The sequence below is a fragment of the Stegodyphus dumicola genome, chromosome 1, assembly GCF_044657685.1.
Source record: "Stegodyphus dumicola isolate Sdum_Otavi_A_Nest chromosome 1, ASM4465768v1".
NCBI classification, from domain to species: Eukaryota; Metazoa; Arthropoda; class Arachnida; order Araneae; family Eresidae; genus Stegodyphus; species Stegodyphus dumicola.
In genome coordinates, this window is record NC_140768.1 from 4,864,927 (window position 1) to 4,879,866 (window position 14,940).

The 14,940-nt window shown below is 32.2% G+C and overlaps 1 protein-coding gene across 1 annotated transcript in view; it reads right to left on the bottom strand.

The window, feature by feature from the left end:
- Positions 1 to 14,940, bottom strand: part of LOC118194290 (calcium-activated potassium channel slowpoke-like) — a 240,720-nt gene that overhangs the window by 18,433 nt on the left and 207,347 nt on the right. The window contains exons 23-27 of the mRNA XM_035365509.2: positions 13,386 to 13,560; positions 8,589 to 8,813; positions 6,862 to 7,045; positions 4,722 to 4,823; positions 3,613 to 3,743 (exon numbers count right to left, since the gene is read on the bottom strand). Of these exons, the coding sequence (XP_035221400.1) occupies positions 3,613 to 3,743; positions 4,722 to 4,823; positions 6,862 to 7,045; positions 8,589 to 8,813; positions 13,386 to 13,560 (817 nt within the window). The remainder of the gene's footprint in view (positions 1 to 3,612; positions 3,744 to 4,721; positions 4,824 to 6,861; positions 7,046 to 8,588; positions 8,814 to 13,385; positions 13,561 to 14,940) is intronic.

Below are 14,940 nucleotides of genomic sequence, written 5' to 3' on the forward strand. Positions count from 1 at the left end.
CCGCCTCAAATCTCGCCAAGCAGACTTTGCTGGCGACAACACACAGTATACACATAAAAATGTTAACAAATGTTAGCTCTAAGAATTGTTTTCTTTTGAAGGCATAAACATTTTAATATCGTTTAAATTTTGTGAAAATACAATAAATTTGTAAAAAGACATTAATTTAAGAATTTACTATGCTTTCATGGTACAACATCTTAATTCGCTGGTTCATATCACGAGACCCCAATTTCACGTAAACTACGCTACAAAAATATAATTCTCTCAGTAATTATCCACATTAATTTCAAGTTAAATCTTGATATGGAATACAAGTTTAAATGTAAGAATTATATCAGTTCGTACGAATAGCTTACTCAGAAATTATGTAAAATCGCAGTGCTTTACTTCGCTCGTGCATTCGCATTATAATTGATGAATTTAACCCTAGACTTTGCCTTTTCTATATTTTCGCCTTCGGGTGAGCTGCGTGATTGCATCCTAATTGACTTAATTACCGCGAATGGCCTTAGGGCATAAAATTGAACTATCTAGTAAAAATTCTATGTAATTGTATGCCAGTATTGAAAGAAACAATCAATCTGATGATAAATGAAAACTGAGGCGTAAAAGGTTACCAGCGAGTATATTAAATTTGGCATCGGTTGTGCCGTTTTTGGCGACTTTATCGCCTTCGCCGGAAATATGGTGTTGGTGTAATTAATTATGGCAAAGCACACGAGGGCTATCTGCCTAAAGGGAGGGATGCCTTTCGTGGAGGACTTTCTAAGGGAAACTGGATCGTATACACGTTACACATGGGGAAAACCACGAAAACGCCCATGCAGCCAGCCCGTTCGCGGGATTCGAACCTCAGACCGAACTACCAGTGTTCAGCGTCTTTACCGCTCGGCCGCTGGTGGGCCCGGAAATATGGAAAAGTACCCTAGTTTTATATTAGTTCGATGTATTTTACATTTAAAACTACTAAATCAATCTGACGTGAAGTAAATAGGTATGTTTTTAATACACGCATACATATGCCTATAGGTGTCTTAAAATGTTTGCAGGATAAATATTTCTTGAACGGCTAAGTCATACACCATTGGTTCCAGTTTAAAAAATCAACCAAAGAAAATATACTTTCAGATAATTACAGTTTTGGTCCTATGATTTTTTTTTTTTTTTTTTTTAAGTCCAAAGGGACTTGAGTCCCGAAGGATTATTACTTTCGTTTTGGCATTTTGCGTCGGACGGATAAATGTCGGTTCACTTTTCAAACTGTTGCCATAAAATGTTAGAGTCCTGCATTATATTTGAAGAAATTAAATAATGAAAATCTGCGTAAATGTTTGTATATTTCTCACATTGTCATAAAATAACGGTACATAGAGTCATCGAATTTTGAATAACGTAATCCTCCAACGAATATGAGCATGTGGAAGACCAAATTTGAAATTTGAAATTTGTTTTATGATCGATTTCCTATTTTTTAAAACTTTGACGAATTTTTGATTAACAAACTCAAGGATTTCAAAGCGAGCAATGGCAACGTTGTGCAGAAAAAACATTTTTATCTCCAGCGCGTGAGTCTCTGTATCGGAAATTCTAAAGATATGCTCGTTTTAAAACTATTTTACGATATTGCTGTTGCACTGGATCTTATGGTTTAAGTGCGAGGAACATGATATTTAATAAAGAAAAGTAACACACAAAATGTTAAAAAACGCCCCTTTGGACGTAATTTAAAATCTGAAACATTTAAGATTTTTTTTTTTTTTTTTTTTTTGTAAAAAGATACAAAACTTAAAGCAATTAAAGTTATGGGAAATGTATGCAAGCATTGTAGAAGATAAACAGATACGTTAAGTTTTCGAATGCAGATTTCTTACAGATATACTTATGCACTTCTAAACAACTGGTTTAAAATTACTATTTATAGGCTAGTTGAAATTCCGAATTTGACAAAATTCAGCTTAATGTATCTCCTAAACTGATGTTTATTTTTTCTTTCTTACTAAAATTACGTGTTGATTACTTATATTCATAACTTAACAACATCTACGTTTCTTACGACAGAAACTCAACGGTTCTAAATAACTACAAAAAAGTTTCTGTGCGATAAAGAAATGAAAACTGTTGTATACACGTAATATAAATAAACAAAAAAATTCAGTCATTACGCGTCTCGGTGAATTTCAAGCAAAACGTTTTTTCGCTGTAAGCTTTTACTGTTGTTTTATATTTCTAGCATCTTGGGTGCTTTTCAGAGTATTGTCTTAGCTGTGGCTTTTTTAACTTCTCACTTTTTCTGCTGTCTTTAAGTAAAGTTTAGTTATGCACAGCCATGAAAATAAAATTTCTGCTATCTTTTACGAATATTACTGTTCGTCCATGATTCCTATACATATTATTAATGTTTTTCTTGATATGCGTGTAAAACATAAACGTAGAAAAGTTAAAAGCTAGAGAAAAACCTAGTTTGAATTATTTCTAATGCAGTCTCCCATTTTTGTTTCAATGTTGCCATTACTTTTCATTTACCCTCGTAAATTTTTAAAATCGTATAAAATTTCAAGTTTAAGATACACGGGCTCGTAGAAATATGCCAAGTAAGAAAAGTGGCAGATTTGAATCAATTAGATAACATTGTTTCAATAGCAATACATCGTGTGAAATGTAGGCTGCGTCAGAGTAATGTGACTGTTTTTTTTTTTTTTTTTTTTTTTTTTCTCTTTATTATGTTTTGTGAATTAACAGAATAAGGGGCACTAAGTACTACTTGTTATTCATCATCAGTAGTGATGCTTTGAAAATGTGTTCGAATTAATTATATAAATTATAAAACATTCGTCGCAAATATATTTTTTCATTTTATCATCAATTAAGTCTTGAAAATTCACTAAAATTTTACATCCAAATTTTGCCACTTTTTTTTTTTTTTCAAATTTTGCCACCAAAATTTCCCACTCTTGTTGGTAACCTATCAGCTTTTGTCTTAATCTGTGAATGTCATTCTTCATTTCATTATGTCATTCACACTTTTTCATTCCTATTTTTTTTTTTTTGGCTACACATACTGACGCAATGTAAGATAATCATAATATCTTTCGATATTTTACACCTTTCTGAACATTGAAAAATATGACATTGCGGCAGTGCAACGAGGCAGACTTGTTTTGTCTACAGTATTATAAATGTTTTCAAGACAATATATTGTAGATAATTTTAGCTTGCATTTGAAAATTGTGTTCCTGCAACCGAGTCTCCTAAAACTCCAGTTGCCCTTTAAAGGGAGGAGTATATAAGGTATTTCTCCCGCCTTCTTAGCATCCCTTCGTAGTGTAGTGGTCAGCACGCTCTACGCGTATTCTATAGGTTCGCGTTTCGAACATTGTATTGCACATTTTTCATGTCTCCTGGTTAAAAAAAAAAAAATCCTAATGTCTTTACAAACTTTGAGGCGGCAGCTGTAACATCAATAAAATGTTACCATCAGAAGGTAAACAAAGTTGCAGAAGTTGTTCATGAACAAGATCGTTTTATTCAAAATATGAAAGACGATTTTGAATTTGTGCTTTAGCATTTATTTGGTAAACATTAAAGATATAAAAATAATATTTTCCATACTGTGCTCATCAAAGAATCCAGGACACTGACAGCAAAGGCAGTGCCACAGGCGAAAGGCTGGGTCAAATAGAGCTCAGTATCAGGATCATCATCATCGTCTTGATCTAAGAACTGTACGTTTGTGTCATTCACTGTAACAGTAAAAGAAAAACATTAGAATTGTAACGCCAGAAACTTTGTAAAATGTTTGCATTATATGAAACTAAAAATCAAATCAAATCTTTTTATAGACATAAAAACATATTATTTGGTATAAAAATGCATTGTTTGGTTACTAATTGAATGATCAATAAGAGTGATTTGCTAAAAAATGAAACTGAGAACAGTTTACTTTTCATGTACTTCTTTGTTACGAATTTGGTTTAAGTGAAAAATCTACTGTTTTTAATATAAAGCAATCGAAATTTAAAACCAAACCGTTTTCACCCAAATCCGTGATATATGGCGTTAGAAGCATTTTTTGTTGCCTACAACTGCATCGCAAATGTTTTTAAGAATCATGAGTTAAGAGGTCATCTAAGAACTAGATGAACTCTGACACCAATTAGAGATAACAATTAAAAATAAAGCTTAAAAATTGTTGTGATACGTGTATATATCTTCTAAGTACAGCTAAGAAATTACAATTTAAATCTGAAAATCCAATTTAAGATCTTATGGAATGTTGAATTAAATCTTTTATCAGTTCTGCAAATAATTTATAAATTTTTAATAACGCTATAAATGCTCATAACTGTTAGTTAGATATAACCAATTAAACGTATTTAAAATTATTTCAGTTATATTTTTCATTAAAATTAATTATGATTTAAATTACTAAAAACTGCTTTTAAATTACTTACTTCATAATTCTTATAATTTTGGAAGATCTGAAATTAAACACGTTATTTCACATAAAGTGCAAAATTCTGGAAATTGATTACTCACAAGGCCATATGGAAACTAAAGGTTTTATGTTTCGTGCAATTGTCAAACTTTCAAAGCGGCATGTTAGCGTAGCCTATGGTCCAAAGAAATTGGAAAAATTTCTTTGAAAATCAAAAAGTGATCTATCTTTTTTTTTTTTTTTTTTTTTTTTTTTTAGGGAAAAAATTGTTTCAATACCTTACCTAGTTCTGTGATCAGTGGAACATTAGTTCCATATACGGATCCTCTTCTTTGCATCACAATGGGACTACCGAGGGGGGATAAAGCATCTGGGCCTCCTGGATCTGAAGAGAGGAAGAAACCATTATTTGTAGTATCAGGAATCAGAACTCATTTATAGTGGAACTAAAGAAAAACTTGAGTAGTTACTAAATAATAGAATAATTGATTTTTATGGTAGTAGAAGACAAGAGAGTGCTTGTTTTACACACACACACACATATATATGAAACCCAAAAATTACTCATTTTAATTTGGGTACTTCCCCTCTCTATTCTAAAAATAGTAACACCTTTTTGTAAACTGTGCCACTGAAAAACTAACTTGCATTATGTCATGTGCGTTGCTTAGAGCTCTTGGCCAATCACTAATCAAAACTCAAACATGGGATTCCAGTTTTGTATGTAGGCCTTGCTGAAATGCGCACTCACTTTTTTTACTCGCTGTTGCCCGGCTAGCTCATGTCTCGTCGCTTCGTTCTATTGGTTAAAAATGTGATAAATGTATATAGAATTGTTGGTTCGATAGTGAGGGAAATATTTGTCATAAGAAATTATTAATCAAGGAATAAAAATCTTCGTAGATCTTGTTATCTACAAGTGTTCAACGCCTGCAAGTATCTACTGCTACGTAAGTCGACAACTCGCCTTTAAAACATGTAATATCATATGAGTAATTAAATATTAGATTTTGAGGCCAAGCGTAGAAGCATCAACTGATATTCCATAGCAAATAATTTTGACTATAAAGAGATAAAAATGAAGTCGTTGCACTGATGATTATGATTTGCATGTACATCCTTTTTTAAAAAAAATCAAGGACAAAGGTCGTTAAAAAATAGAACATTACATTTACCAAATAATGATCCTAGCTGCCATCAAAGTAGTTCTCTTGGCTATCTATACACAACTGGCAACGTTTCTGGAGGTCTTGGAAACAAACGGGGAAATCTTCAACTGCGATGCTTGCAAGCTTATTTGCCACAGCCCGTTGGATGTCTGCAATGATCTTGATGAAGCTTTCTTTTCAGTCACCTTTTCACTCACGGAAACAAGAAAAGATAACAGTAGTCTTTGACGCAAATGTAGGATGACGTCTGGCTCTATCCAATAGTTTCGCAGAAATTCTTTATCTTGCCTCTTTCTGTTCATCTGTTAGTGAGTTAGGGACGATTCTTGTATTACGTTTCCCTAAATATTCGCGTAAAATTTTATTTATGACACACATTACGATTCAAATTAAGTTCATCTGGTATCATATGCACGACACGACGTTCTTCTTGCAATAACTGTCTTGCACTGAATCTCTGCCTTCACGAAACCTTTTATGCCACTCGAAAACACGACTTCTTGAAACTTATCACTGAATGAGATTTGGGTTTCTTATTTTTGGCAATGCTACTTGGGGAGGAAAACACATGATATGACACCTATTAGGCATTTATAAAGTCTGGGTGAGTCATCCATGGAAGAACAGTGAAACGAACTTGCATAAATTGGGGTCTTTATGACTTACACATTTATATCTTACTAAAAGTAAAACGTATTAGTCGTGGAAATTAAAATAACGATTCTCAAGTGATTGGTTTCCTTTTTACTGACATTTAAATGTCCCTTTAAAATGTCCTGAAAAAGGTAAACAAGAGTATTCGAATGCTTATAACATCTTTAAAAATAATTTTACACACAAGCGGTTTTTTTGTAGACGATAGAGTTAAAACCCTAGAATATTATCATATAAAATTTTTATTTTGCCAATTTTTGGTTGATTTTTGCTAAAACCCCCACTGTTTCCTTAACGAGTGCGACAATCCGAACAGTGTGTTGCTAAGCGCTGCCCTATAACCTGTTTGTCCAAGTTTGCGTGAAAACATAGCCAAGGTCATGTCAAGTAAGAATATTTACCGGGTAACATAAAAACAACGTTTGTTCCTTTTTAGTACTGTAAACTCAGAAATAATAATAATAATAATAATAATAAAGTCCTGGAACATCTAGGATATGACACCGTTAAAAAATGTTCAAAGATTTTTTCAATTGATGTTTAAATGTTTTTCTTTCAAATACCATTTATTTGGTTTAAGACATAGAAATAACTACGTACTATGAGTAAGCACTCCTATCGTGTCATCGAACGTCATGGCCTTTATATTCAGTGAAGCCAAGATGGCTTCCTTGTCCGCAAGCGTCGGATCATCGCTGCTTGGAATTTTCGCAGAAAGTATGACACACATGTCGCAGAGATTGATGTTCACTGCTCTCAAATCAGCGCGACTGAGAGGCGACCCCTGCAAACAGAAAACAGAATTTAATCTAAAAGACTCAAATTTTGCCACATTGGGATCACTGAGTAATTTGATTACTGTCATCACTTAAACACGAACGGTAATTCCATTGAGAAAAAAAAATTGTTTCTTACAGATTTTACCATAATTTTTATGAATACTGTTCATACATCAAATTCCAAGGGAGGAAAACGATTTCATTTGCATACCTGCGCAACTTTCAGAATACAGAAATATTTTTCTATATAATTTACCATTGTAAGAAATCATTTGCAGTTTCAGGAAGCAGTACGCCATACCAGCTATTCTCAACCGGCGGTACGCGTACCACTGGTAATATGCAAGAGAAAAATAGGCGGTACGCAAAGAAAAGCAAAGTATTTTTAACTATTAATTTCAAAAATCTCATGCAGGAAAAGAACATTTGATAGAAATTTTCCTTTCATCGAACTCTGACTGATCTTGTTGACTTTGGGCTAAACCGAAAAAAAGAAATTAAAGGCATTTCAAATAAAGCTATTAAATTTTTATTGCCATTTTGTACAACCTATTTGTGTGAACAAAGATTTTCTTCCGTGTTAATATTTGAAAACAAATACAGAACAAAATTAAAAGTGGATCCTAATTTACGGTTAAAACTAAGTAAAATAAGACCAGGCAGCCATAAACAAATTGATCTCTCTTATACAGGCTCAGATTTCACAGCAAATTTTAGAATTAAAGTATTGTAACTTAAATTTTGAGAATTAAAATAGTAACCATTGTTTAACCTAATATTTTTATGTGTGCATATTTAATACAAATAGCCAATAGGTTGTGCAAATGACAAAATATTTTGTTAATATCTCTATTCAGAAACTGAAAAATAATCATTTTAAAGTGTTGTGGTAGTACTAAGGATTTTCAGATTTTGTTTAAATGGTACGCGTTAGTCAAAAGGTTGAAAACCGCTGAGGTACCGTATTAATACGCATTAATATTTATTTTATGTTAAATTTAGGTAAAGGTAAAAAAAAAAAAAAAAAAAAAAAAAAAAAAAAAAAAAAAGTAAGATTAAAAGGTACCGTATTAATGCGCATTAATATTTACATTATGTTAAATTTGTAACATCTTAAAATATGTCCAGCTAAGAACATAGACGGACTTTTCAGCGAAAAGTGATTTCTTTCACACAATGGCAGTATCAGAAATTCTTTTTCGTTTTCTATCAAAGACTTATTGTATAAAAATGGTGAGTTTTTATGAGACAAGATTTCCATCCATTTTTATTAGAAAAAAATTATACATTAAAAACATTAGAGAAACCATTTCTCTTTCTGTGAGGAATGTAAAATTAAATTTTAGATTGACACTGCTTTGATATAAATTCACCCTCGATTTGCATAGGTTTTCTATAAAATCAGTGTCAATCTAAGTTTAAATTTTGCGTAATCTTAAATTCAAACTAATGTGCTTTTCTTCCACATATAATGAGAAATTTACGAGTTCGATTATATGATCAAGCACTGTTTCAAAAATTATATAAAAATATATCAGAATAACTTACGTTCAGTACAGAGATTTTGGGTAGATTCTGTAGCATCTTCCACTCACGTCGAAGATAGTCTACATTTCCAACGATAACAACGTGTTTGAGTTCGTGGTAATGGAAATTACTGGCACGAAGTGGCATCACAAGATTTCTCAAACCGATCAGTGGAGAATCAGGATCAGCGAAGAGACACACTACGACATGACCATTTAGTACAGTCATGGCTGCTTGATTTCGATCCTGAAACACGAACATCTTTTTTGAAGTTCTCTATAACAGGCAAATCTAAATGAACAGAAATGTATTATATATATATGTGATGTACTAGCTTTTGTCCGGAATAAATAGATTGCTGAAGAATCATAGATGTAGTCGTAGCTTAAATTATCAGACGATAAGTTTAAAAAACAGGATCCATTTATTATATTTCAGGAGAAAATAGCAGTTACAAAATCAGATATCCGAAGTAAATAAAAAAGAATTACTAATAACTTTTTGTATGAAGTTTACTGCATCAAGACATTTAAGAAAAAGCCTCCGATATTCCTTTGCGAGTTCTTTTATAGCCTCTGGAAAGGCGGAGCTTCCAAGAAATGACGTCAGCCTTGTCAGTCAATCCAGTTCGCTTTAAATATTTCCAGAACATTCTATAACTGTACGTGTAAAAAAGGCGGGAAAAACAAGACTACGGGGCTGTGAATTTAATTCCACGTAATTTCAAATAAGAGAACGTCGCCATTAAAAATGAAAAGAACATACAGTTAGAATTTTAAGTGTGTTCTTGACTATGGAATTTTATTATTACATATATATAAAGCAAGATTTTGAGAAGATGATGAATGCTGCAAATGCAGTTTTGAATTTGTGCTACCCTATCGAGTTCAGATGCTTGCGTGCAGAATTTGGCCCTTTTTGAAGATACATTTCTCAATGTGCCAGATTAGGTACTCTACAATAGACAAAGAGTAAACCTGAAATTATAATCTGAAAGCGACATGTCCATAACAAGATTGCGAGTTTTTAGTTAAGTATGCCATCATCGAGGGAAAAACTCTAGAATCACTGCTGAAAAAAACTCTAGAATCACTGCTGTGCCCATATCACTGTTCACTGTTCTACAGTCGCGACATAATTTTCATTGTGAGAATTAAGCACGAAAATGATGCCGAATATATGAAAGTCACAAAATGTTTAAAAGCTTCACAGACATTATAAGAAGTAAATCATTTTCAAAGGAGAATATATTTATATTTTATGTAATATGCAAGAAGTAACGAAACGTAAATCAAAGAATCTAGTTAAAAGTTTTTCGCTTGAAAACCACCGGACATTAATGTGTAAAAGCAGCTTATAACACTTACTACTCATTTCATTGCACTAAATTGTAAACAGTCTTGAACTCAGAATCCAACATTTAATAAGGGTAGCTGATGATGGTTTTGGTAGCTGATGCTGCAATGCAACTTTGCATCTCGTGCAACGCTTTCAATTTTGGCGTAAACTCCACCATGACAATCTGTTTATCAACGTATACAAACTCCTACCAATTTATTTCATTCTTTTTCCAATTTATTTCACGATCAGTGATAAATTCATTTATTTTCTCAAACATCTTATCCACTGTGGTATGATTCGGTAAAGGTTGGTAGAATATCACTTTTTCATCTATGATTTTATTGATTTTCAAATAGAATAGAAGCCATCAGATGTGGAAAGCTGACTACATCTGTTGCTTTCATCAAACTGAATGACAAAATATTTGCTCTGCTTTTATTTTTGATTAGTTTTACTTAAGTTTCGATTTTATTGATTCATCGCAAATGACAAAGAAATAACATGGAAACTTTGGCTGCTGCAGTACGGCTAAGAACAGACGCCGCAGTATCTTTAATGTAGCATTAAAGATTCTTCTACAGTGCAGCGGCCGAGCGGTAAAGTCGCTGAACACTGGTAGTTCGAATCCCGCGAACGGGCTGGCTGCATGGGCATTTTCATGGTTTTTCCCATGTGTAACGTGTATACGAGCCAGTTTTCCTTAGGAAGTCCTCCACGAAGGCATTCCTCTTTTAAGGCAGATAGTCCTCGAGTGCTTTGCCGTAACCTAATAAAACCAAATCTTATCCACTGTGCAGATTTCAGTGCAGATTTGGAGTTTGAGCAATTATAGAAAATTAGTACTCGTTTGTTGTATTGTCATGAAAAAAATGAAATGAACGTATGTTAGTTTTCATTTCAGTTCATTTTCGTTTAAAAAAGTCGAGAGGTTTACCTATTGTCAGGTTTACCAATTGTCATTATTATTTACCTATTGTACCAATTGTCATTATTATTTATTTACCTATTGTATCTATTGTAATATAGGTTTACCTATTGTTATCGTTTTAATTTCCTTTCAAAAAAATATTCCATATAATTTTCATTTAACTTTTTATGGCATTAGCACAGAGCTTAATTTGCGCCGTACTTCTTAGTTTTGGGGACATATTCTAGTCTAGCCAGAGCTTACCGGAGCTCTGAATAAGCACTTTTTTTACGTAAAGGAACAATTATTTCAGTAGAAATTTGGTCTAGAAAATTTTATTTTTAGCATTAAAATTATATAAAAAAAAACCATTTATTAAATTTTAATTTATCTCTTTGCATTTTATTTAATTACTTTAATCTTTCATTATTTTAATAAATAATAATAAATTAACTATGAATTCATTAAATAATAATAATAAATTAACTATGACTTAATTAAATAATAATTATAAATTAAATAATAAATATTAATTTGATACTCATTAACTATTTAATTTAAAAATTATTATTGATTTTAAATAGTCATTTCATTTATGTGCCTTTTTCCTGATGATCTTCCATAGGGCTCCGGCACTTCTACTTTTAGAAATTAAGCCCTGCTTTAATATTTTGTGCTGCGGATGTTTCGTGAGATTCAAGATTAAAACCAGAGTGCTAGCTGTATCTTCTGCCAGTCGTTCCCCTTTGATTTTGTTGTTCCCAACCGTTTGCCCATTATAACAGCAGGATTGGACCTAAGAAGTAACGGTGCTATTCCGTTTTTGAGGGCCGTAAAAAAATTGCAGCGAAAATGTATGCGCAAAAGCTCCAAATCTAGCAAACGCACCCATTTAATAGCGCGCAAAATCTAACGTACGCGCTGATTTCAGATTACGTAATTTTATATAGTTCTATAATTCTTAAGACGCCATTGAAATGCTAGTTTAATTTTTAAATTCTTTTTTTTATTTTAAATTCTTTTTTTATATCCTATGGATTTAACAATTTGGGAATTTCCCATGACGAAAAGTGTGCAATAGAATGCTGCGTAAAGTCCACCACTGCTTGACTGCAGAATCCACTACTGCTTGACGCGTTTTTAAGCATTGCACATACTCGGTATCCATGTGCACATCGACCTATTTTCTCTTCAAAAAAAATTCCAGAATAGCACAAAAATGGCGCTGTGCACACCCTTGAATTTATCCATGTACACATCGACCGATTTTCACTTAAAAAGTAAAAGAAAATTGATAAAAATCCAATTGTTTTTACCCTTGTAAAAAGCGGCAAACAAATAAGTGGGCGATTCTGCACTTTACCGAGAATTTTTTTCAAAGAAAAGGCATCATTCATTATAGAAAATTATGTTTGAACAACCAACGAGATGAAAGTATGCTTTAGCGATAACTCAGTAGGGAAACAGCGATGCAGGCATCCATTCAGTTATGTTTAGCAATTTTTATATAAATTATAATAATGATCTGAAATAGTTATTTACTCCTATGCTTCCATTCAGTCATGTTTAGCCTTTTTTATATAAATTATAATAATAAAAAAGTATTATATGAAGTTAACCTTTCATCTAAATTAAGACATCAATCTTAGATAGTTATTGACTATTATACTTTTTTTCTTGCGTTAGGGTTGCCGCAATTATTCTTGGCCGCACTGGCATCAACAATGGTTTTGCGATTTTTTACGGCTCTCAAAACCGAATAGTACCGAAGTGGGGTTATATAATTTTTTAAATGTATAAAAATTTGGCGTGCCGAACTCTACTCTAACCGATCATTCTTCGCAACTCGAGTGTCGGGAATTAAATTAGAGCTCGTGGGTTTAACTATTGTAGTGCGAAATAAAGGAAAAGGCGGATTGTTGTTACGCTACGATTTATTAAACTAGAATCTTGTGGAAGTACTTGTACTTGTACTAATTATAATATTAACTCCAAAGCCATAACTAGCATATGGCCAGTGTGGCTGTAGCCATAGGTGCCAAAAACAGTATAAATATGTATGTATTTCAATAACATACATTAAAATTAAATATTAAAGTGTGCCTTTTTACATTCATTCTGAAAATACATTTAAATCTTTGTGTAAATATTATACCACCAAAAATAATGGGATGTATCATTAGTGGTATACGTACCAGTGTTTGAAAAACTCTGATATAGACCACAGCCATATTTAATTTCCCATAGCTGGTTTCATTGGCGATTATTTATCCAATAATTATACACAATACAACAATTAACATCAGCTGAATGCCTAATCAAATATTCGGAGGAGCGCATTGATGATAAAATCTCATTGGGTATTTTCAAACTGAATATTCTAAATCTTCATCAATTTGTAAACTAACGTGGAATAAACAAACTTTTTCAAAAGGAAAAGTGATGGTTTACGCAAGAAGGCACAGGAAACAGCTTTTGTTTGTTCTGTGATCGGAATCGCATAGCTTCAACAGCCAACCAATTCTGCGTGGAAAACAATTACAACAATATCTGCTTCTTGGGATACTTACCAGAATGCAGTCTTCCAGAGATTTGGCAGGGCACCAATGGAACATGCCCGTTGAATCATATTTCATCTCTGTCTTCTCGAAATCAAAATCCTTAGCTTGGTCATCAGCAAGTCCAACAGAAAGTGGGCCCTCTTGTTTGTTTGACCCATTCGTGCCAGTCGCCCTACTAGTGGGCCTAAAGAAAGCAAGAGCAAATAATCGCGCCATAGAAAGTATATCCCGGACAGGAAGCAAATAAATAGAATGTAATAAAATTAAGGAAAATTAAAATTAAAAAGTAAACTAAAACTGAGTGCAAATTTGCTTTATGGGAAAGCTGAATTAAAGGAACATTTTATCCGTTTCTCATGCGAAAATTAATGTTTTGCTTTTACTTGGCAATTGTAGGTAATTAACATTTTAAACTAGCTTTGAACCTAAAAAAAAAATAAATAAATAAATAAAAAACAAATTAAAAAAAAATATTAACTTAGGCCAGATCATCACAAGAATAAAAATTGCAAAATAATATCGGTTAGTAATTTACAAATTCAAAGGAAATATGAAACCATTACATGAAAGAATTATAATACTGAAAAAATAAAAGAAAACAAGCAACAGGCATGGTTCGAAGAAGGATATCAAAAACCTGCAAATGATACTTTCTAATTATAACACGAATGGGGGGAAAAGTAAACTGGCTGGCAGAAGTGAAATAAGAATTCTGAAACAGCTCATAAGAAATTTGTCTATCTATTGCCTTGCAGCTACTAAGCTGTTAAAGTGATTATCAGCAGTTAGAGTTGTTGACATCTACAAAATAAAATCATGGACTGGTTCAGTTAGAAGTAGAAGGAAAATGAGTTTTTCTTGCTTTATCAAGTATTATTAAATAGAAATATTAATTAGATACGTTACATATACGTAGCCATTAAAAGGGTGAAGATATTGTGGAAATTTGCGGACAAAAGAAAAGCAGAGGGAAAAAAAAAACTTTTTCTTTTTCTTTTTTTTTTTTTTTTTTTTTGAAATATTACTGCGAATTGGCTGTTAGCTAAATTGAAAAAAGGAAGGGCAAAACAATTTTTGTTAAGAATTAATGGAAATTTAGGATAAAAAGATCATATAGAGATAAAACCACTGGGAGAAATGAAGGAATTTAGTTTATAATTTTAGTCTTAAATCATGTGTTACGATTAATCTAAGAAAAGTACGTTTGAAATTAAATATAAATGATAATACAGGAATAATATTTCTATAAAATCGAGGTTATTTATGGTTGAATTTTGAATTATTTTTATCATACAGTAACTTATTTTTATCATACAGTAACTTATTTTAATTATAAAATAAATTGTACGATAATTTTGTATACTTTGTGTTTTTCCTAGGCATATGATAAATTAATATGGGCTTAGTACATCTGTTAAATAATTAAATCAAGTCAAGAATAACTCATTTATTTCAAGCATAAAGGGTATAAGAGGTGCATCAATATAAAAAACAGTGTAAACAACCAAGCAGTGTGCTAGTCCAACAAAACATGCTACGTGCGATGCTAATGCAATTCATAACT